The sequence below is a fragment of the Blennius ocellaris genome (genome assembly GCF_963422515.1).
Source record: "Blennius ocellaris genome assembly, chromosome: 21".
In the NCBI taxonomy this organism is placed as follows: Eukaryota; Metazoa; Chordata; class Actinopteri; order Blenniiformes; family Blenniidae; genus Blennius; species Blennius ocellaris.
This window is the reverse complement of record NC_137670.1, coordinates 4,937,460-4,960,095: the sequence shown is the minus strand read 5'-3', so window position 1 is coordinate 4,960,095 and position 22,636 is coordinate 4,937,460. Positions and strand designations below refer to the sequence as shown.

At 41.1% G+C, this 22,636-nt stretch overlaps 1 protein-coding gene across 1 annotated transcript in view; it reads left to right on the top strand.

Moving 5' to 3' along the window:
- sdk2b (sidekick cell adhesion molecule 2b) overlaps positions 1 to 22,636 on the top strand; it is a 284,284-nt gene that overhangs the window by 181,375 nt on the left and 80,273 nt on the right. Inside the window, exon 2 of the mRNA XM_080516865.1 lies at positions 20,986 to 21,145. Coding sequence (XP_080372991.1) covers positions 20,986 to 21,145 — 160 coding nt within the window. The remainder of the gene's footprint in view (positions 1 to 20,985; positions 21,146 to 22,636) is intronic.

The following is a 22,636-nucleotide window of genomic DNA, read 5'->3' as shown; positions in this document are numbered from 1 at the left end:
TTTGTATGCGTGACATACTGTATGTACATGTGGACCTGTGGGTTCTCGTATGTAAAAAAAACAAACCAAAAAACGGCCGATAGGTTGTCAATCACTGGTGCTTCACCTGTCATGGCAGAGCGACTGGTGACAGAGTGAGGGATAGCTCTGACCTTCAACAGTGACGAGGGAGCAAGGCGGCACAATTACACCACACCCCGGCGCCTCTCCCTCGCCGCCGCGCCGTTGCCGCTCAACGCGACACGCCCACTTTCAATACCCACAGTTCAATGTCATATGGCGAGTGCGTTGCTTCGCGTTGGAACAGAGGCTGATGGTGACTGCTAAGGAACGAAACAGGAAGTGTGTGTGTGTGTGTGTATATATATATATATATACATGCGCCATTTGAAAGGAGACGATAAAGGAAATTCACGAAGCCGCAGAGACGAGATAATCAAAGATCATCATAGGTTAATAAGAAACCTACAGGTTATTGAGATTATACAGAAAGGGAATACTCTCTCAGACCTTCAACTTGTATTCACGTTCATATTTTCTCCTCCGGCTGTGCTGTGCCTCCACCCATGGCTGTTTGCTTTTCCTGCATCACAGTTTTCCATGTTTTAACTATGCAAAGGCAAATTATTACTGACAAATGGATTCTGGTTTTCAGTTGTTTTTTTTGTTTTTTTTTCCCCCCTTCTAATTAAACTGGAATCTAATTTGTTTGTTTCTTTACAACCTGTGTAATTATCTGACCACTTGCACTGTTGAACCCTTTCGGCAGCTTCATTTACATAGGAGGGTGGTAACAGTGTAACAATACTTTAGTTTCTTTAGTTTAGTAGATGGCTGCCTGGGAGTATAGTGTTTATTACTCTCACCTCACATCAGAAACAAACCCTGGTTCAATTCCAGGTTGGAGGGTTAAGTTCATTTGTGTGCATGTGAGAGATTATCTTTCCCTTTTTGGTGAATTTGCGATGCCTCTCTCTATACCATGGGTGTCGAACGTGACACTGAAACTGGGCCACAAGAGGCTCCAATTCAGCCAAACAACCAAGCAAATGATAAACTTTTCGAAGAAAACATTGTTTTTGTTTTTTTTTTTTTTTTTACAAATTTATTAAGAGTAACATACACAACACAATACTGAGACCCCAGCGGAGATATTGGTGATGCTGCCAAACTAGCCCCAAAGGCATGCTGTGATAAAGAGTTTGTAAAAACACCCACAATGCAGCAGTTTTTTGGGGGGGACATTTCACTATATTTTGCATCATTAAAATTGGCTTTATGTTGAGATTGTAGTCATTTCTGGCAGTAAATGGGTTTTTTTCCGTTTTTTTATTTCATATTTTCATCACATATAGTCAGTGCCACAACAAAGAAATTTAAAAGTTATTATCACACTATTTTACCAGTCCAGCCGACACCATAGATGAAACTGGGCTCTATGTGGCCTCTGAAGTAGAATCTGTTTGACTGTGCATACAGAGACAAATCATCAGCGTATCATGGCTTTGGAAAGAGACTTCACATAGTTCTAGAAGGCAAACTTCCTGAAAAGTAACTGCTGATTGAATACATCTGAAATTTGACTGAATTCAGTGAAGTCATTTTTAACCCCCAGAAAAGCTCATGTAGTCTCATTTAAAGATAACCACAATGCAACAGTTCTTCACCAGTTCATCGCACAGAGAGGCCGACATCTACACACACATTCACCTCATTCGAGACAAGTTCACCTGAAACAGCGCTCGAACTGTGTGCGTATGTATGGGTTTGTCATCACAAGTATTTCACTGAAGGAGTCCCTGGTGTTGAGCCCGATTTTGACCCAACGTCCGAGTAAAGACCTCATGAACAGATGTGGCGACACAAACACAATGAACATAACTTATACAGACAAGTGAAATAGACTTGACCATCAGAGAAGGTCATTTATTGAATGTGGTCTAATAAATCACACTCAATAAATGAGAAGGTTGAAAGTGAAAGAGACGACTCCAGCTACAAAGCTGAGAGCAGTTGCTCCTTCCCTCTTTTCTGAAAAAAAAAATAAAGAAAAAGAAATGTTTGAAGATCAGATGCAAAAGTGTCCTTCAATATTTTGAGTAAATTTTAAACCTTTTGAACCTTTTTTTTAATGTTTCTGTTCATGTTCAACTTGGATAAAGTCTTACTTCATCCACTTTCAGCCAATCAAACACAAACAAAGGGAAAAAGAGCAACTGTAGAAAAGCCACTCATACATACAGATCGTGCAAAAAAGAAAAGGCCTTAAGCCTGTCCTCAAACCGGGGTTTTCTCACTGTGAGGTGAGACCACTTACCACTACACTACTCCAGAGCCTTAATATTATCATGGATCCTTTTTATTTAAAATGACCAACAGATCTAAAGGTCAAACTGATTAAAACTCCAGCTTTAGCTTCATCAGCATTCACAGTAATGGTACTCATATGCAGTGATTAAAAACAGACTATTACTCGGTGGATAAAAGTAGTAGGGAGGAGATTTAATGGCCGTTGATACAGCTTGAGAGTCAGGGCAATAGGTCGTTGATTAAAAAAAAAAAAAAAGTAAGATGGGTTTAAGGTGGGTAAAGGACAGGTGGAGCCCCGCGTTGCCACGTTTGTGGGTGTGAGTGTTGCATCGGCAGCAACGAGCAGAGGACCTCTGATGGATGGTCCAGCCTCGGCCCTCCTCTCCGTGTCATTAAGGCAGGAAGGTGTAAGGGACTCCTCTGAATGCAGCGTGCAGCGCCGCCGCCTATTCATCACGAGGCCGCTGGAACCGCCGAGAATGGATGGCCCCGATGACGGCACAAACAGTCTCTAAGTCATAACCTGCTTCCCGCCGCCGTTACGGTGGCATTTCAACTGCAAGTAACTTCAACTGCAAGTGACTTCCACATATTGAAGGTTTCCCCTTCCTCGTAGTATCTGTGTGGATGACTTTATTTGTGGTGTGTCAGGACAGGGGTTGTCAAAATTAATGCAGATTAATACTTTCCGCAGTGCAGAGTGACTCAAAATCCCGACAAGTTAGTTTGTCTTGGTAGTGTCTGAAGAAAGATTAACAGGTTTTTGAAAACGTTTTTTGAACTACTATATATATATATATGAGCTACCTTTCAATACAATGTTCAACATTCTAAAAATTACAGATTTACAGATATTTGTTAAGTATTATATCTACAGTATTTACAATATACAGAAACAAAAAACAAAAAAAGGAAGATAACCATCATGTTTGCTCAAATCAAATATCTAATACCTCATATTACTTAGATTTGGATCTATTTGTCATACTCTTTTTTAACATTGACGATTTTATGTTTCTGGAGCGCCAGGAGATTTCCTGACTCTTTTACTTTCTGAAGTGCGTTCCATAAACTGATTCCTGTCTCTGTGACAGTTCGTTCCATTACAACATATTCAGGGCAGATATATTCCCTTCTTTCTTCAGTCTGTTGAACATAGATTAAAAATGGATATTTAATTGTGATTAATCAAAATTGATCCTCAGCAACCATGTGATTACTCCGGTTAAAAAGTTTAATCGTATGACAGTTCTAATCAAGACAGTGGTCACTAAAGCTCAATTTAGACGTAAATGTGTGTTTTCAATGGTTCCAAGCGCCACCGTGATGAAAATATTTGCGTTTTCACATTAAGTCATTGCCGTGTAAATGGGCCTTCAGTAAAGTAGTACCGATGACTTACACATAATAACATTTTAAATATTCAGCCCTCTTTAAATCCTAATAGACTCCAACTTCATCCATGTTTGTTTTGTTCGGGGTTTTTTTTTTAACCCTGAACTTTACCTTTCAGGTGGACACAAAACCCACATGTGGCGCTAATGTTTCCACAGGTTATCCGTCCTTAGGATTCAACTCTCGTCACTCTCTTGTGGTCTGCTCATTCAGTCAGTGGCGCCCAGACTGGCCTCCAGCGGTGGCTTTATCTCAGCTCAGTTACTCCAGTATGAATTGGATACCACTATACGGCACAGACAGAGCAAAGGGGCAAACTCATTTTCTGCAGCTCAACTGGTTCTGCAATAGCTTCATACATGCGCTTCGAGATTGAATCTCTTTTCTCCCCCATTTCTTTCAGTAATGGGCATTAACTCTCAAAGGATGATGGGGGGGAATTTTGCAGTTTTACTGGATTATAGCAGATTAAGATCATGACAAATCATATATTGATTTTCCTCTCTTTTTTTTTCCATTTCCTTTATTCTGCACTTAATACATTGCTGGTTAGAGACCAGGAGTTATGGTTTTCGCGAATAAATTGTGAAACGTGATAAATGTGAAGAATTTTGCAATATTTTCTCTCAAGTGCAAAGAATTTTTTCGAAAAACAGAAATGGTTGCCGTGTGTAATGCAGGGCGCAGGTCAGCATCACACACAATCGGCAGGCCTCTGGTGTGTGTGATGCTTTCTTCAGGACTTTATATATGGCCTGATTGAAAAACGTGTCCTCCGTACGAGAGTGCACCTTACATAAATCAAATGAAAAGAAATTCCTTCTTTTTTTTTTCTTCCATTCAGCGGGTGGGGGAGTGAGAGCGGTGGAGTGGCTGAGCATGCGTTTGGAGTGTCCACTTTTAGACAGATACTCATCAAACAATGGGAGACATGGTTACAGAGGTGGGAGGCAGATCTGTCAGTCACGGCGCTGCAAATACACTTCCGTGTGAGGGAGCCGCCAGTCACCTGAGAGGTGTATTAATGGTGTGGCTGTCACCAGGGGGGAGAGAGAGAGAGAGGGAGATGGAGTGGGAGGTGTTGTGAAGGATTTTGTTAACTGTAGGGAGAGAAGCTACGACTTCTGTGAGACCTGGCCCGGTAATCACAATCTGCTGGGAGAGGATTTAGTTGAGATTAACAACCAAAACTGCAACGGGTCGCTTTGAGTGTGTCAGAGAAATAAGTTCTTCATCCATTCATGTATTATATACCCCGGAGCTTATCCCAGCTTATTATGGGAGGAGGGCAGGACACACCGTGGACACGTTGCCAGTCCATCACATGGACAAACGCACAAAGGCGGACCAACCACACACACTCAGATTCACACCAAGAGACATTTAACATCACTAATGCACGTTTTTTGGAATGTGGGAGGAAACCGGAGTACCTGGAGGAAACCCACACGCACAAACAGGGAGACCATGTAATTTCAAGCGCGAACCAATGTTCCACCTCGTATCCTAAAGTCATTAACTTTTTTTTTTTTTTTTTTTTTGATAAAATAATTTAAAACAAGATGGAAAGTTACCGCTGATGTGTGGTTGGTGTCTCAATGTTTTCCCATGAAAATATGTTTTTGTTTACTGGTGTTATCCACAATTTTGTTAGTTAGATTTAATTAGTTTACACGGATAATTACAATTTGTTTGAGATGTGCATGAGTTTATCCTAATCGTTAATAGTTTCGCCCTCCGGTCAGTTCTTTTCGTCAATATATTTCTTCTAAAATTTTAAAATCTGCTTATATGGCTGCCAACCATCAGTGTCTTTTTTTAACCCTGTTTTTCTCTAATTTTGTTACAAAGCTCTGCCTTTTTCAGGGCTCTTTTAGGCCCCATTGACACAACAATCTTATGGTTGAAAAAACATTATTTTTGCATTTTCGTTTCAGAAAACCTTCCCATTTACACAACATTGTTTTGAAAACGATGTCCATTTTCATGTTGGGCCACTATTGGATGGTTGTTTTTGTCGTAAAACCACATACATATGGACACAGAGAACAATGTGCTATAGTTGCATTTTCCACCCATATCCATGGAGATGGAGTTAGAGCACATTCAAAAAGTTGCATTTTCTGCCATTTAGTCTGAGCGTTTTCCGAAAGTTTCACCTTGGGAGCCTTTTTCAAAAGGTTGTGTTTTCAGTGGCTCCGAGCACTGTTGACGCCTAAAATGCAACAAAGGGTTTCCCTTTTCACTTGAAAATATTGTTGCGTAAACAGGGCCGAAAGTTTTAGTATTGTTCTATCATTATTTCATCAGTCCGGCCGACTGAAGATTAAATCAAGCTGTTTGTGGTCCCTGAACTAGAATATGTTTGACACCACTGCTCTACAATAAAATGTCATTGCCATAACTCTTGGAACATAATTGTTCACTGCAGCCACTATCAATTATACAGAGAAGAGCAATAAAGATAATTCATGAAACTGTGTACAGAGATCACACAAATTCACTCTTCTTAAAATCGAAAATACTCAAATTCACAAACCTGGTACATTTTCAAACAACGCAAATGATATATAGATTTTTGAAGGGAAAATAGTGTCGTATTGAGAAGTATTTAATACAAAGCAGGTGTTTATGTTGGACCCCAACACGAGAAGCTCGAAGCTTATTTGGGTGTCCATTTTTTTCATAATTTTTGCAAAATTCATGCACAAATCAAAATCATTGTTGTATTGTGTGAAATTGTGGAAAATATGTAAATGAAATCAGTGGAAGATTACTGAGCTATGAATTGATGAGGATTTGGTTTTCATTGATATGAATGCAGGTGTAGAGGGCTATGTGGCTGTATAAAACTCATGTGACGTTATGTTCAAAAATGTTACGATATATTGCTGAAAATGGGCTGAGTCATACACCTGCTGAGAGGCAATGGACTGACAATAATTGTATTACTTTGTTTTTCAGAGCAGTCCAAAGTTCATCTGCAACTGACTCCCAAATATCAAGCAGAGAGATTTCTGAAGTTGATGTGAAAATAGTTATTATTGGGATTTGCTTTCTCCGAATTCAGTCGAGGCTGAATTCTCTCAACTTTGAGGTTGAAAAAGAAAGTTAAAAAAAAAAAAAAAAAAAACTTACTGAGGAGTGTGAATAAAAGGGCAGGTGAACAGTTTCATCTGTGAGGGGTAGTGAAAAAAAAAATTTTCTTTCTTTTTTTTTTTTTTTTTTACCAAATAGAATTTCTGCTCGGTGTTTTTCTTGTTTAATATAAAATGCTTTGGGTTATAGAAAAAAAAGAACGATGGGAGTGTATCAAGACTGTGTTTCACTGCGAATGCATTTGTGTCCCACTGTGAGCCAACTCTCAAGCAGTGTGCTTTGTTTCTATTCTTTGCCCGTTTTTATAGATTTTTGAAGACATAATACATTTACAGGTGGCTGATGGAGAGAAACCTCCCACTTTGTAAAGAGCACAGTCAATCACAGAATTAAGTGTTATCTTTATAGGAAAAGTACATATATACACATTAAAAGGATGGGGTCATATGTACAACTGTTGCAATATGGAGTTAAAATATAAATTAAAAAAAAAAATATATATATAACACATATTTACATAAAAAATGGCGCTAAAGATGACATCCTGTCACTTCCTCTCCGCTTCATGTGCACAATGCATATGTTTAAATGTCAACATTCCTCATATTTCTTCTGGTATTATCAAGCCACATGAATCCATCTGGGAGTGGGAGGAAGATTTCATTGCCAAAGCAAAGAGGTAAAAAAAAAAACAACAAAAAAACCCACTTACGATTACTGTGATTAATGTAAAGCAGAAGCACGCTGAACATTCTTCAAAAAGAAGCAGTCGTCTCCACATGTGGCAGAGTCATTTAATCAAGCATTACGTGGTTTGCCTTCAGTTTAGGAGGAAAATCGTCCGCTTGATTAAAAGTTCTAAGCGGCTTGAATTCCTGTTAAACTTGGGAACGTCTGAAAGATTAAACAAGATTCATCTGAACAAAAAACTGTGTGTGTTTTTCTTGATATCCCACCTAGACTTATATATCTCAGTTCTGGACTCTGCACCTTATTCTGAGATTGTAGCGATTACTTTTCCAGCACAAACGGGCCAGAAGTCAAAGCCATTCCTTTATTTCTCTCTGTAATCTCGACACCGGGAGACGCCAGAACAGAACAGTCTCACCTGAAGGTCGATTTATTAACTCTAGTGTTTTTTTTTGTTTAGTTTTTTTTACCTACTGTGAGTCACCCACTGTGAACAACCACCCTTGTTGGGTTTTCTACCAGACCGATCAAACAGTATAAGGACGTGGATTGTCTGTATATTACCAAGAAAACCCTTTAAAACCATGAAAATTTCAAATAAGACATATTCATGTTCATTGTATTCCACCTGTTTGCTTCCATATAATACACTTTACTACAATTCTCCCATTTTTCGGTTTTAACTGCAAATGTACAAAAAAACAATTATATTAGATGGGGGGGAATTATTTCAGGTGAATACACGTTTTAAAGTTTCAATCTGGGTTTGATTCAGATTGAAGTTCAGCCTATTGTAGCTGGAACTCAGTGCACTATAGTTTATACAAAGTTTGCGGGAAATGTGACTGTAAGTGAAAGTATTGTCCAGAGAGCTTGAAAGTGTGCGTGTGCACGTATGACTCCATCCTTATAATCGCTCTGTTCCATTAGCCCACTTTAATCCAGCTGTTCAGTGAGTCACTCGTTTTCTTTCCATCTTCCCTTTGACCCGGCTATTCCCTCTAACAGTAGGTTGATCACTAATGATACTTAAATTGTGAGCTATTCAATGAAACATTACAGACTTTGAATAGCTGCCGAAAGCGTTAATAACATCCAAGTACAGCACAGAGGACAAAACACAAAAGGAACAAATATGGACGCTAACTGGAGTCTGAAAGGCTTTTTTATAATACCATTTAAATGAACTCCTCTGTAAGTTTTTGACCCGACTGCTAATTAAGTAAAGAAAAAAGTTTTTGGGGTTTTTTTTCCCATAATTTTGACAGAATCTTAGGTATGGCTTGACGTGTTGCAGCATTTAGTTTATTTAACCACGGATCTAAGGCTCTTTTTAATGTCTTCAATTAAAAAGTTCAAAAGTTTTGTTTTAGCTGCTCATTTCTATGACGAATGTGCTCACAGCTACTGAACACGTAACTTTATGAAAGCTGCGCTTTCTCCATGGAAACAGGGAAAATGTTCATTTTAATAAAAAAAGCAACTTTTCGATAATCCTCAGATTCTGTCAGATTTTGAAATGCTACCACTGCTCATATGCACTACAGCAATATTAAATAGTTGTTCTGCACATGCTCAGTAGATGGACAAAAACAAACATGGCAGCCTCCAGAGTTTCATGACTCCCAGTCCATATTCTCCTGGGACTTGGTGGTTTTATAGTGTACAGTCACCGCATTAACAATGTATAATATTAAAATGTCCGTGTACTCCCATTCTTAATGTTTATAGTGTATTGTTATTTCCGTACATGTGTGTAGTTTCATTACAAAAACAACCAACAGCACCCATTAGTGGCCCAACAACGCAAAAACAATGAAACGTCATGTAACCGTTGAATATGATATGACATCCTGGTTGGTTAATGAATAATCTATTTGTTACAATTTATGTCCAAACAGAGAAGCAGCAGAAAAGAAAGTGTTGAATCATTCAATTGAGGTCTTTATAGGCTTTGTTTTGTCTCTTCCAACACTTCAAATAACAGAAATGAGCCCAGTGGAGGTAATCCGAGTGGGACAAAACCTACTGTGAGAAAACACCGTGGGAGGCCAAAGAACAATGTATAGCATAAAGCATGAAGGAGCTAATTGGCTTGCTGAGGAGTGAAAACATGGCCATTATTTAGACATGAACTAATCCAATCATACTTTATTAATCCCCTCGGCAAAATCCTTTTTTTCCCATCCAATTTCTAGGATCTGGAGGTGCGGCTAAATTACGGCACTTAGAGGAGCCGATAGTGTTCAAAGGTCATGCTCAAAGAGCCGCAGCTATGAGATTCGAACCTGCAAACTCTCGAAAACATGCAGCGTGTGCGTGTGTTTGTCACGGGAATGGGGGGGGGGGGGGGGGGGGTCTGGTTGTTTATATGTATGAAGCTTTGTCTCGGTGTGACGAGCATAAAGCCACCAACAGAGATGGGGATGAGATGGATGAGGTGGGCGACGTGCACATGCATGCAGCATAGACCCGCAGCTTACTGCGTTGCGTGTGTGTGTGTGTGTGTGTGTGTGTGTGTGTGTGTGTGTGTGTGTGTGTGTGTGTGTGTGTGTGGGAGAAAGACGAAAATAAAAGATCACCAGTGAGAATCCGCCTGCTGTTTGCATTAAAGCCGGCACGGCGGTATACAAATGCATAAATTGCTGGGTAACATGAGCATTTGTATGGATGCTGTATCTCTGCAAACAAGTGTACAATTACTCGAGGTAAACAGCAACACACAGAGTATTAACAGTGACAGTCACTACCTTCAGTGAATGTCATGGGAGAATCTAAATGCAGATTACAGTTTTAGTGAAGCAGAAAAAACACAAACGGAGAGGAACCCATGTTAAAATGACATTTATTCAGGCTTCTTTTTTTTTTTTTTTTGTTCTCTCTCTACAAGTAGCTGATATGTGGCAATAACTAAGGCTGACTAAAAATCCCACTCTGGCACATTAAAAGGCTTCTAACAAGACCATGAAGTGGAATTGTTTCCTGCCACACTTCAGAATGAACGAGCGCTGGATGGGAAGAGATGCTGGATAATGGCCTCTCCTTCAAACTACCTCAGTTATCAAACGCTCTGCGTATTGACCCGCACTAATCATCCCTGCTAAGTGGCAATTTAGACAATTATACCCCAAATTTCTCTTTTAAAGCAAGTAGACTCTCAATATATATTCGTAGAACAGAGCACAATGTGTCGACACTCACCTTGGTAACATTATTTTGAAAGAGTGTAATACTTCTTTTTTTCCTTGACCACGTTTATTTACAGGTGTTTCTTTCAGTTTTAATGTGAACAGATGGTTCCTTTGGAGAGGTGACTGGAATTCAGGGCCTTTTGCAAACAGTGCCAATCAGATCTGCCTGAAAGATTATTTTGACCGGGGCTGATGTTAACATGCTCAGAATACTGTAAATACTGTACAGAGACTGTGTGTGTGTGTGTGTGTGTGTGTGTGTGTGTGTGTGTGTGTGTGTGTGTGTGTGTGTGTGTGTGTGTGTGTGTGTGTGTGTGTGTGTGTGTGTGTGTGTGTGTGTGTGTGTGTGTGTGTGTGTGCGTGCGCGCACACAAATGCATGTTTATGTGTGTGTTTTTGTGCTTCTTAATATTTCAATAAAAGTGATTCATCTCTGCCTGGAATACATTCCATTACTTTTGCCGAATGTGGAAAAAGATTAAGGAACTATCGTCATGATCCTGATCATGTGATGCTGTATCGCCATGGCAACTAAACAACACGCATACTGTAAACTGATGAGACAGCCATAGAGAGACGCTCCATTTATAACTGAAGAATCAACCTATGTTAGTCTGAATACCTCAACAACACACATAAGTTTGGTATGAGTGCTGAGAGTGTGGAGAGAAAAACACTATAAAACATGACAATAAGCAGAGTACATTAATGACATTATAGAAGAGAATGATGCAACCTGCTGGTCTGGACGCTCTTCTCACACCAAAGTGGTATTTTGGAGTATTTCGTGTGAGAGTCTGTTCTGATTAAAAATGTGATGTAAATATCATGGCGGTGTCCCAGACGAGTGTTAAAAGTGTGATTTTAGAGGCACGGGCGATATTCTGCTCAGTTTATTCACACTTTGAGCCTGATGAGCACTCGTGCATGCATGGGCAGCTACATGTAGTGTATTGGCGTGTGTGTGTGTGCACGCGGGTGTGTGTGTGTGCGCGTGTTGTACACAGTGAGTGATAAAAAGACATAACCCACCCCCCATCGCTGCCCCCTGTCTGTGACTCCCCTGCTGTAACCTGCACATACATTATTGAGAGGTGAAGAACATTGTTCCACAGTGTTAATTTTTCAGCAGGCTGTCGGTGGACTGCAGACACACCCCATCCTTAAGCCAGGTCACTGAGGCGTGTGTGTGTGTGTGTGTGTGTGTGTGTGTGTGTGTGTGTGTGTGTGTGTGTGTGTGTGTGTGTGTGTGTGTGCGTGCAGCCCTTATCCACTATGTCTGCTTTATTTCTTCGTATTGCAATAACATTGCCTGAGTCTCATACTTGCTAAAATCAAGAGATTCACCGATGCCATTTTTAGCAACTTACCAATTACCGACACTAGTATTTATTAAATGCCATTAGGTAGAATTCATACTCCCAAAAAATACACGAAGGCTGTTCTGTACCGTGGGGCGCAGCCTTTATGTATGCACTGCGCTATGCATACCGTAGACTGTAGACTAACACACCAAGCTCGTGGTCATTGAGTGCATCAGTCATACTTTAATCATCGCTGGTGTTTGAGCCCCTGAAACGGTTTAGCATGTAGCTTATTATTTATATTTCTCGCCTAATACAATATCGTACAAAAAGTCAGGAATTTGGATGCTTTCTTTTATATTCTTAATGCAAAAGGAGCGCTTATATCCAAAGACCTGATCAGGGCATAGCAAAAGGTTATCTGAAAGACTTCATGCAGAATTTTTATCCATATGATCCTGACACATGAGACGATTCTCAGAGTTACCGTGTCCCATAATGCAGGAATTGATTTGCCTCCATAAACATAATAGCATAATATGCTCAGTGTACTGTGCACCACACTCCTCCACTAAGGAGATTTTTCTTTCTGGATCTTGTGGGAAATTAAACCAGCTTGCTCCTGAGTAAGCTCACACACAAACCAACACACACACACACACACACACACGTTAGTATGTAGAGGAAACAGGCAATCATGTAATCGTAACAGAATATAGATATATGTAATAGCATACAATAAATCACGTCTTTTTTTTAGACTGTGTGATTATCTTTTTTTCTTTGTGTGTGGGTCTTTCACGACTTTATCAGCTCCGTGTGGCTTTGAAAGTCATTACCGGAGCCGGTGGAAGTATTGCTGTGGGTTAAGTGATAAAGGTAAGCATGCAAGCTGAGAGCTTAGTCTGTCGCGGCTAAAGGTTAGCTCATAGATTTACGGCTGCTATCCCTCTTTGCCCAGCGTGTTTAAAGAGGCAGACACTTTTAATATTTGAGCGGCCCTGATTGATTGTGGCCGGGAACCGCTGTCCTTATCCGACGCTTGATGAGAGCTGAACAAAAAGGAGAAAACTGTTCAATATTCATGTGCCGCATAAATTGAGATTTTTTTGGGGGGGCGTGGAGTGTTATAATCAACTTCATTGAATTCTGTTAAATCTTTTGACATATCCAATATTTAACCAGGAGTTACTTTTCAGAAAGTTAGCCTTCTGGAACTTTGTGAAGTGTCCTTACAATATCATGATATGTTGATATTTATCTATATCTATGAGGGGTGTCAAACACATTTTTGTTCAGGGGCCACATACAACGCAATTTTATCTGGAGTAGGCTGGACCAGTAAAATAGTGCCTTTATAACCTTTAAATGCTAACTTTTTTATTGGTTGTGGTGCAAAGTATAGAAATTTTTTTAAAAACAATGTTTTCCCCAAGGTTTTTGGCCAGCTTTGTATCCTTGTGTGGACTGGTTTTAGCCCACGGGCCTTATGTTTGACACCCCTGTTATAATACTAAGGACTTGAAAGCATCTTGTAACTTGTCTTTTGTAGCCACAAACAGATGGATATACTGAGTATCTTGGGTGATTTAAAGAATTGCATTGCAATCACAGAGGAACTTGATGATTCTCTTCTGGGTATATTAAGCTACAGGGTGTGTATTTTTTTTTGGACTTGCTGAATTAAAGTCGCACGAGCAGAGCCAACCAGCGGCAGTAAAAAATCTGGCAGGGTGGCCTTCTGGGAAATGCAGTGCCAGGAAGGGGCGGAGCACAAGCATGAGGCATCACTGAGCAATGAATGGAACAAAACAGGTCGATGGTAACACACTGGAGAAGTGCCAAAAGCTGTGAGCAAGAGCAAGACATGCCCGATTGAGCACATATATGTGCATGATTGGATAAATTATGTACGTACAATGTACATTTGAGCCGATCCGGGCACAGCTGATTAGGTTTATGTAATTTGCTATTTATATGAATCTGCATCATGGACGCCGGCTAGTGGAAATCAGGAGCTGGCCTGGGTTTGGGTGTCTCTGAGGGATGAGTAAAATATCAGTCAGCTCACAGACGTCTGCCAATTTTACAGTAGCACATTCATATACATTACGTTTTGGAGCCCTTCCCACGCATTTCCTCACATTTACACACACACACACACACACACACACACACACACACACACACACACAGTATATAGCCGCAGCAAGAGATCTAGACCAGCGTGCTAAATAAAGACAGACAGTGGAACAGATTTTCACACCCAGCGGGACCATTAGCGGCTCAGCTAGACCACCAGAAAACTTCCATCCTTATCAACATTGTAAACACATTCTGACACCTGCCATCAAAGAATTGCAACAAACAAATGCACATTGTGTCAAAATAAACAAATCACGCGTGAAACCACGAACGGTCCCGGAGCTCCAGACGCAGGTTCACCTTAGATGCAATGTCGACTGGCTGCATTGACTGCCACTATTTCTGTGTGTGTGTGTGTGTGTATGTTTGTGTGTGGGAGCCCCCTAGGCTACAGCTGAAATATGTATGCTGTGTCCGGTAGCGCCGGGCCCCGGAGGATGCGGCTAGTTGGGAGGTTGGTAGTTGTGGCTGCTGCAGCTGCATTACCTCGGCCTTCTGGGAAACTAAGTGACTTCTCCGTTAAAACTCAGCTCTGCGGAGACCACTGTGGGCACGCAACAGCTGAGAAAATGTGCCATTTGAAACGCTCGCCAGCGCTTAAATATACTAAGAAGGACTTCTTTAGTCGTATTTTGTAGAAGTTTTGCATTTCAACAAGGGAATAGCTGTCCTTGAAAAAGTACATGATTACAGATGAGATTAATGGGGCCAATGTTCGGCTTTCTTTACCTTCGGTTTAATGGTTTGTATTCTTTCTACAAGACTTGAAACCACCTTGTGTTTCAGAGTACAGGTGGGAACACACTTTGCCTGGGGTCACAGGTTGATTAAAGTAATTTGAAAAAGGTCGGAATGTTACATCTGAATTAAGTCACGTTGAGTTAAAACTGATTTTTTTTAAGGAAACTCAGTACTTTTCATCTATCTGTACATCAGTCCATCCATCCATCCATCCATCCATCACCCATCCATTCATCCATCCATCTATCCATCCATCTATCCATCCAAGTAGCACTGAATGAAATAAAGAATGTCTTAAGAGGCTAAAATGGAAAAGTGTGTGGACACCTGTGTAGATTCCACTTATAAACGACTGAATTCCCATTTTGCCTTGAAAGTACCAGCCATTACACCCCAGGCGACATGGTGACAATGTAAAGCCTTGTTTTGACCTTTCATCATGAAGTTTCTGGAGAGAAATGGGAGACTCTTTTTTTTTTTTTTTTTTTTTTGAGATTGTTGCTCTTGTTATTTCAGAAATAAATCCTCCAACTTCTCCTCAATTATGGATTCTCAGCCTGGGGCAGGCATTTGTACCTGGCACTGTTCTCATTAATGAGCGAGCTGATTTAATTGACTGTGCTGCAGACTTGCTTGTGACACACTAACCCCCCCCCACGTACACACTCACCCCAAGCACACTGCGACTCGGGGGCCGAGCGGGGCCATCACTCTGGCATGGGCTGTGCTGGATGCAGATGAGGAACACACACACACACGCGCACACATTCTGACTCCTTTTTTTGGAAGGCACACAAATGTCTGGTAGATGTTGGCTCGGGTTCGTCTATGAATGCATTTCATTGGCTGTCTACATTTCATGTCACTGCTGTTGCATAACATTAATGATATTACCCGAGTATTCCCATTACCTACATGTTTGGCTTCACTTCTAGAGGCTAGTATGTCTCTTATAGTTCATTAAATTCTGAATTACGTCAGCTATCATCATGTCCTGAAACCCTCCTGTGTCTCTGCTTCACAACATACTAACTACATTTTACTCATTCACTTTTTTTGTAAAATGCAAATAAATCAGTTTCTTTAATATTTATGTATTCTATTTTTTTACATTTAAAAAAAATAGATGGAGCTCAGTCGGAAAAATTCAACCTGTCGTGCAAAATAACTGATGCAATTCCCTGTGTGGGTTTATTGAGTGCGTTCTGTTGTCGATGCCGGAGGGCGCCAAGCTGAGGAAGACCGCACGCCATTGCGGAGATGCAGCAGGAAGTGTGTGCTGCCGGTCACTTCGTTCGCCTCACTGATAACCGAGAAGGCTGTTCTACTTGGCGGCATGTGAATGTACATTTTGTTCAATGTTCCCTGAATTGCTTTTTCTTAAAACTTTAGTTGGCAATTCATTTGTGTAATGGGTGCATCATCAAAACATGCGCTTGTGATGTATTTTCAGGTGTTTGTCCACAGTCTCAAAACATGGTTTTGAGGCTTCGAGGCTAATTGGTGACGCTAAAATGGCCCAAAGGCATGAATATGTGTTTGTGATAACCAGTGGTGAATACTGATCCCAGGAGAAGTGGGTATACACTCAATTTTCGCCTTCTTTTAAAGCTCAGAAACTTTTTTTGTTTTTTGTTTTTTTTTTCAAACAGATGCATGTAAGACTACTCTATTTAGTGGAAATTTGTTAGATCTGGTCAAATTAAAAGTTAGCCATAATTGCCTCATCATGATAACCCCCCCGCCTCCGATTGGCTCATAAATCCTCATGTTGCATAGTAAACAAAGACATTAACCAATCAAACCATTGAGTGCAGCAAGTATGAGGCAATCAAAAACAGTGAAGGGAGTCATTTATTATCATCATTGGGGGGGGGGGGGGTAAATAAGTGGATTTACATCGTACACTCGCGTATAACTTGGACCTCAGTAGCACTGATGTTAACTCTGTGATGGATGGATGAGTTGAAGGTGTAACCAGCCTATTTGTCGACCTAAAGTTGGATAAGACAGAGATGAATATAGATAAATAATGCTTAACAGATACTTTAGCCATCGAAACAGTTTTAGTTTTTTGTCAACAAAGTATTGTAAAGATTTTAGTTTTTTTCAAAGATTCCAACTAATGAATGTGTGTTTGGAAATAGCTGTGTTTACTTTACTTGGTTGTTTCATAGGAACAAAATGTGGAGCGATTTTAAGAAAAACAACAAATGCGAATCTTCATTTGGCACATTTGAAAACTAAGCCTATCAACCATAATCACTGTGAATCAAGAACAAATTGGTTTCAGTCCTGAGGTTTATTTGTCTTTCTTTTTTTTTTTTTTATTCATTGGCGAAAGTGTCAACAATATCTTAGCTTTCCTGCTTGTGCGTCTGTTTTTAGTTTACATCTCATTTTAGTCAAATACATTGTGACAAAAACTTTCCATCAAAAACAAAATACTTAAAATCACGTGAATCAGTGCTGATTCCTTGAAGTAATTATCAGGGTAGGGAATTGTTCCACTATTTCCTGACCTTCATATAATATGCAATCATGAGATTATGATTGATTGAGGCCAAGATAATTGACATGTTAATCATTAATAAAAAATAATCCTGGCCTGCAGCCCTTAGTTATTATGTCCCCAGAGTGTTTTTTTTCTTTTTTTCGCTGAAACTGCTTGTGCTGATTCCGCTGTTTGATAGCACTGATGAGCTCTCGTGGACTTTCTAATGAGGAGAGTTATTGGAGATATTCATCACTGATCAATGCTTTCTGTGGCCTCACACACTCCAGTGGGTGGATGGCTATCTGTGGGTGATACAGTATGCACGCTTGCATTTTGTTTTGCATCCGACCCTCCCTTTCCTCCCACTCAACTGTAATTCTGCCCGGCTTGTCCCCTCTCTCTCTCTCTCTCTCTCTCTCTGTCTCTCTCCCTCATCTGATTCCGCCTCTCACCTCATTCTGTTTTATCTCCTCATCGAAGATAAAAGCGGAGCGCACATCGCCAGGGAACAATTAGTCTCAGCCATCTCCGATCACTTTTGCATGTCTCAATCTCCCTCATTTTCAGCCTATCTTCCTCGGTGCCAGGCATAGCATTAACCCACACTGCTTTGGGAGATGCCCAGGCACTTCAACTCTAAAGGCCGCTCAAAGTCTGTTTTCCATTTTATCTCTATTTTGCATCTGCTAAGCCCTCTGTCTGCCATGCCGCTCTCTCATACATCTATTTTTTTCCCCCCTTATATCACTTAACCTAAAGGTTCATTTTTCTTCTGGTTCATTGTGTATTCTCTCTCTGCGCCGACGGAGGCTTCACTTCACAGTGTGACTCTCTGATTAGCCGCTTCTCTGTTTTGACTCTGCTTTTCATGATTCCGCTGCATGGAGGCTTTCTTCATGTTTGACTAGCTTAAGGGATCAGATTTTAACAGAATGCACTGCAGTCGGAATGGCAAGGGGCCCAATTTTCGAGTCAAAAACACGAGGTAGTAATGTGAGCGGAAACCGGCAGATCAATACTGTGTGGTATTTTATTGAGTATCCTTTGTCTTCTCGTATTTGTTATAAATATTTATCCTTGCTAGCTGGGCCACGCTCAGGTTACCACAAGTCAGAAATACCACTAAAGAGCTGGTGATAAATATGCATCAAGAAGGTGCAGGGGATTTATGAATATTCATCATCAACTTATTGAAATGTGTTTGCACTTTTTGAACCGCAAACAACTGCTATTTATTCATCTGCAACACTTCTCATTGTGCGTATCTCTGTGTGCAGCACATGATTTATCTCTGCTCAGCCAAGGCAAAAGTATTTCCACTTATAAGCTGAGAAATTATTTCTAAGTTCTTTGACGCCTCTTAATTGATTATCTCGGGTTGTTTCATAACTTCTCTGGCCTCGTGCAGCTGCAGAATCAGTCGGTACATCTATGGGAGCTAAACTACAGTTTAGAAGTATTTTCTTTTTCCTTCCCGTCAGGCACCCAAGGCTTTTGAAGCATACCTTTACAATGTTTCGCCCAGATTCTCCCGTCCTCATCATAAATTGCCATGGGAGTTGTTGTGTAAATGAGGCCCCAGTCTTTGGCTTCTTGTTTTGTCTGCATTTGTCACCTTATTGTGAGTAAAGTGCGTTCACACCAGCATTGTTTTCAGGGATTGGTTGGAGGTGTAGAAGCTCGCCTGGACTCTTGTCCGGATCGAAGACTCGAACTCTGGTCAACTTGAAAACGTGGGTCTCGGTTCACTTACAGATGAACTGAGTTCCAGACAGACACAGATGGTGTCCTTTAGAGTACGTTTATGGAGGTAAACAACCAAAGCTAACCGCATGAGTCCGGAGAAGCAGATACTAAGCAGAGAGGAAATGTTAAACGAGTGAGGAAGAAATGGTGAGGATGGTGCTCGTTGATATCTGTTCAGAAGACTATGAATCCCCACGAGCCGGCGAATGGGGTATGAGTTCCACTGTCGACCAATCAATGAGCCTGGTTTCTACTTTGTCAAGCTTTTCTCCCTCTTTGGTCGGTGTCCGTTTCGGGCGATAGCGCCCCGAAAATGAGCAGCTTTTGTAATTGTGCTTTTCCTTATGACCTAAAATCATAAGGAAGTTTTGGGTTTAAGTGTGATAAAATTGCATTTCCACTTCATTCATTTGTTCCTTATCTTTCGTCCTTACTGTTTATAGTTGTCACCACTCCTCTTCACTGTCAAAAACATCCGTCCTTTTATCACTAATCGCAGCCCAACTCTACGAGAGTTCGATCCCCATCAAGACGAGCCGTCTCATGAAACGAAGTGACGAGAAACCTCCGTTGTTCATGTGACTCTTTGACGGAAAGCGAAATGCTTGTAAATCATTTTTGGTTCTTCACTCTGCTTTTACTTTCATCCCCTATTTTCCACCTCATTCTTTAGCTCTTATCAGTCCACCTTCACTGCGTTTGTCGAGGTGCGAAATATCGACGCTATACATCATCCTGACAGTTTAATTTCAATGCCTGATTATCAGTCAATTTGATAATTATATCATCCAACCATCCAATTAATGTGCTCTATATGTACAATGATGGTGAAGTGAGCTCCCGGTTTTGTGCATCATTTGTTGAGGGTGAGATATTACAACCTGGAGGGACCTTGGCAGCTTCTCTGTGAGGCCCTCCTGATTGAGATATAAATATCGTGGTGTGCGCATCACCCTGTGGAGAGGCTCTCGCCGGTCTTCCTCAATCCGCTCCTTCACACTCAACAGAGCGTGTTCAGGAGACACAGAAGGAGCGAAAGACAGGGCGAAACGGAGCGGAGGCGAACGGGTGATGAAAGGATTTCATGCCTCCTCCTTGGCTTTACTCCTCTCCTGTCTGCTCCGTCTAGCTCGGAGGAAAGTGCCAATGAGTTACTGACACGCAAATACACCGAGCGGGAGAAGCAAGACCAATTCCTTTTGACTTGATGCCTGCGCTTTCTCTTTCCTGTTAGCCAGATGCCTCAGACACTCCTCAAAGTAACTCAAAATCACAACTGTGAATCGCGCCGGGTCTGGAAGCTCCAAATGTGACGTTTCTGCATATTTGTTTTTTTTTTTTGTTTTCTTTTGTTTTCTTCTCCCATCTGCAGTGTGGCATCCTAATGTTTACATACCCATGATAATCAAATACAGCGGAATTGGATTTGTCCTCAATGCAATCCCACCATCTGAACACTTACAATCTGTTGCAGTCAAATGGATGTACGCATCGGCTCCGATTGTTTTTATGTCTCAGTCGCTCCATTCAAAATGTTTTCAAGTCTCAATGTTTGCTTCTTATCTGTACCCACCTCATCGGAATGAAAGTTAGATTCACACTCAATATATGTGCCATTATTTCTAAAACTCCCACAATTTCTCTGAGATTCGCTTCTCTGTGTTTTCATGTGCAAAATGTGTGCCTCCAGGATGAGGAATGTGGGATTTAAAACCAAGTATTTGTTAATCAGATGTTGTTCAGGTGTTTTGTTGTTGTTGTTGTTGTTGAGTTTTTCTTTAGGGGGGCGGGGATCATTGTATTTGCCAGATTAGTTGCGAATCAAGATTTCCAAATGAATAAGTGAAAACGTTATTTTCCTTTGCAGACGATGTGCCTCCTTACTTCAAGACGGAGCCGGTGCGCAGCCAGCTCCACCTGGAGCGAAACAGGCTGGTGCTGACCTGCATGGCGGAAGGAAGCTGGCCTCTGGAGTTCAAATGGATCCACAACAACACGGAGCTGACCCGCTTCTCACTGGAGTACAGGTGAGTAACGCAGAGGAGAGATTTACTCCGGAGCGGATCAAAAACGCGACATTCATTCAAAGTTATCGCTGCTGTGTGTGTGCGTGCGTGCGTGCGTGCGTGCGTGCGTGCGTGCGTGCGTGCGTGCGTGCGTGCGTGTGTGTGTGTGTGTGTGTGTGTGTGTGTGTGTGTGTGTGCGTGTGTGTGTGTGCAAATGTTTCTGCATATTGGTCATGTTTCCTCCGTTTTGATGAAATATCCACTTTGCAAGTATTACAAGTTTCCCTCTTTGTCATCCATTATTATGAAATGACAAGGATTACTTTTCAGTTTGTCCACTATCTTGAATTTTGCCATAATCATGTGTGACATCTTTTTAAAAACCTAAAAAGCTTGTCTTGGCGTTGACTCGGTCTTGGCCACTTAAAGTCTCGGGCCCCAACTGCACAACAATGCTCCAAGTTTACAACATCGAGTTTGTTTCAGTGTTTGTTTCAATGTTTCCAATCCAAGCCAAATCGAAATTCTTTACACCAAATTTAGGCATTCTGAAATATGACAAAGTGTGAGAAGAAAACCAAACAAAGCACATAGCAAACAAATGATATAACATCACCAGATAATACAGCTCATATTATAGATCTATTCAGAAAGTCATTTTACCATATGAAGATATTCATGGATTCAGATGACACTGAATGAAATTTTCTTAAAAATGATGGTAAAATTACTGTTTATTTGTCTATTCACACATTTCAGTTGTTATTATCCCCTGTATCCCACGTGCAATATAGTTTCCCATGTGTGTTTGTTGGACATGGCTGGTTTCCTCATGCAATGGCCTAATATATAAAGAAATGGCTTTTTGCCGGTTTACGTTTACTGCTTTATTGCTTCTTGCTTCTCTGGTTTCCTCTTGTGGCTCTGTGACCTCCATCACTCTCTCTCTGGAGAGGCTGTGAGCAAGCAAAAGGCGTGAATGAGGGGTTAGGGCGGCAGATAAACTGTCTTTAATGGTAACTGGAAGATCTTAATCATGTGGCAAACATCGCTCTTATCTTATAGAGCAGTGTGTCTGCCGAGCGGTTTCCGCCTGCATGCAGACGGCGCTGTAAATGAAGCACCAGAGGATTGAAAGAAAGCTTGCTGACAGCACTTAGCTGATCTTGGCTGTGCTCGCGTGTTGGGGAAAGAACAGCGAATGTGAGAACAACAGAGGCCGAACATGCACGCAGCATAAGCCCCGTTGATGGAAAGCCTTTCGCTTCCCAGGCTCCAGAGGCAGATCGACTCAGAGGGGCGACGGCAGGGTGAGAAGTGACACACAGATGCATCCACGATTGATTGGAATGGACTGTACTCGAGAGTAACACTGTCTGCCGGAGCCTTGGGGTCCCTCTGTCTGTGTTATTGGGTGACTGACTGAGTGACAGGTCGGGTGATTAAACAGGTACTCAAGCACAAAGTTGTGCACGGGTCTGCCTTTGTTTAAAAGCACATTAGAAGAGAAAT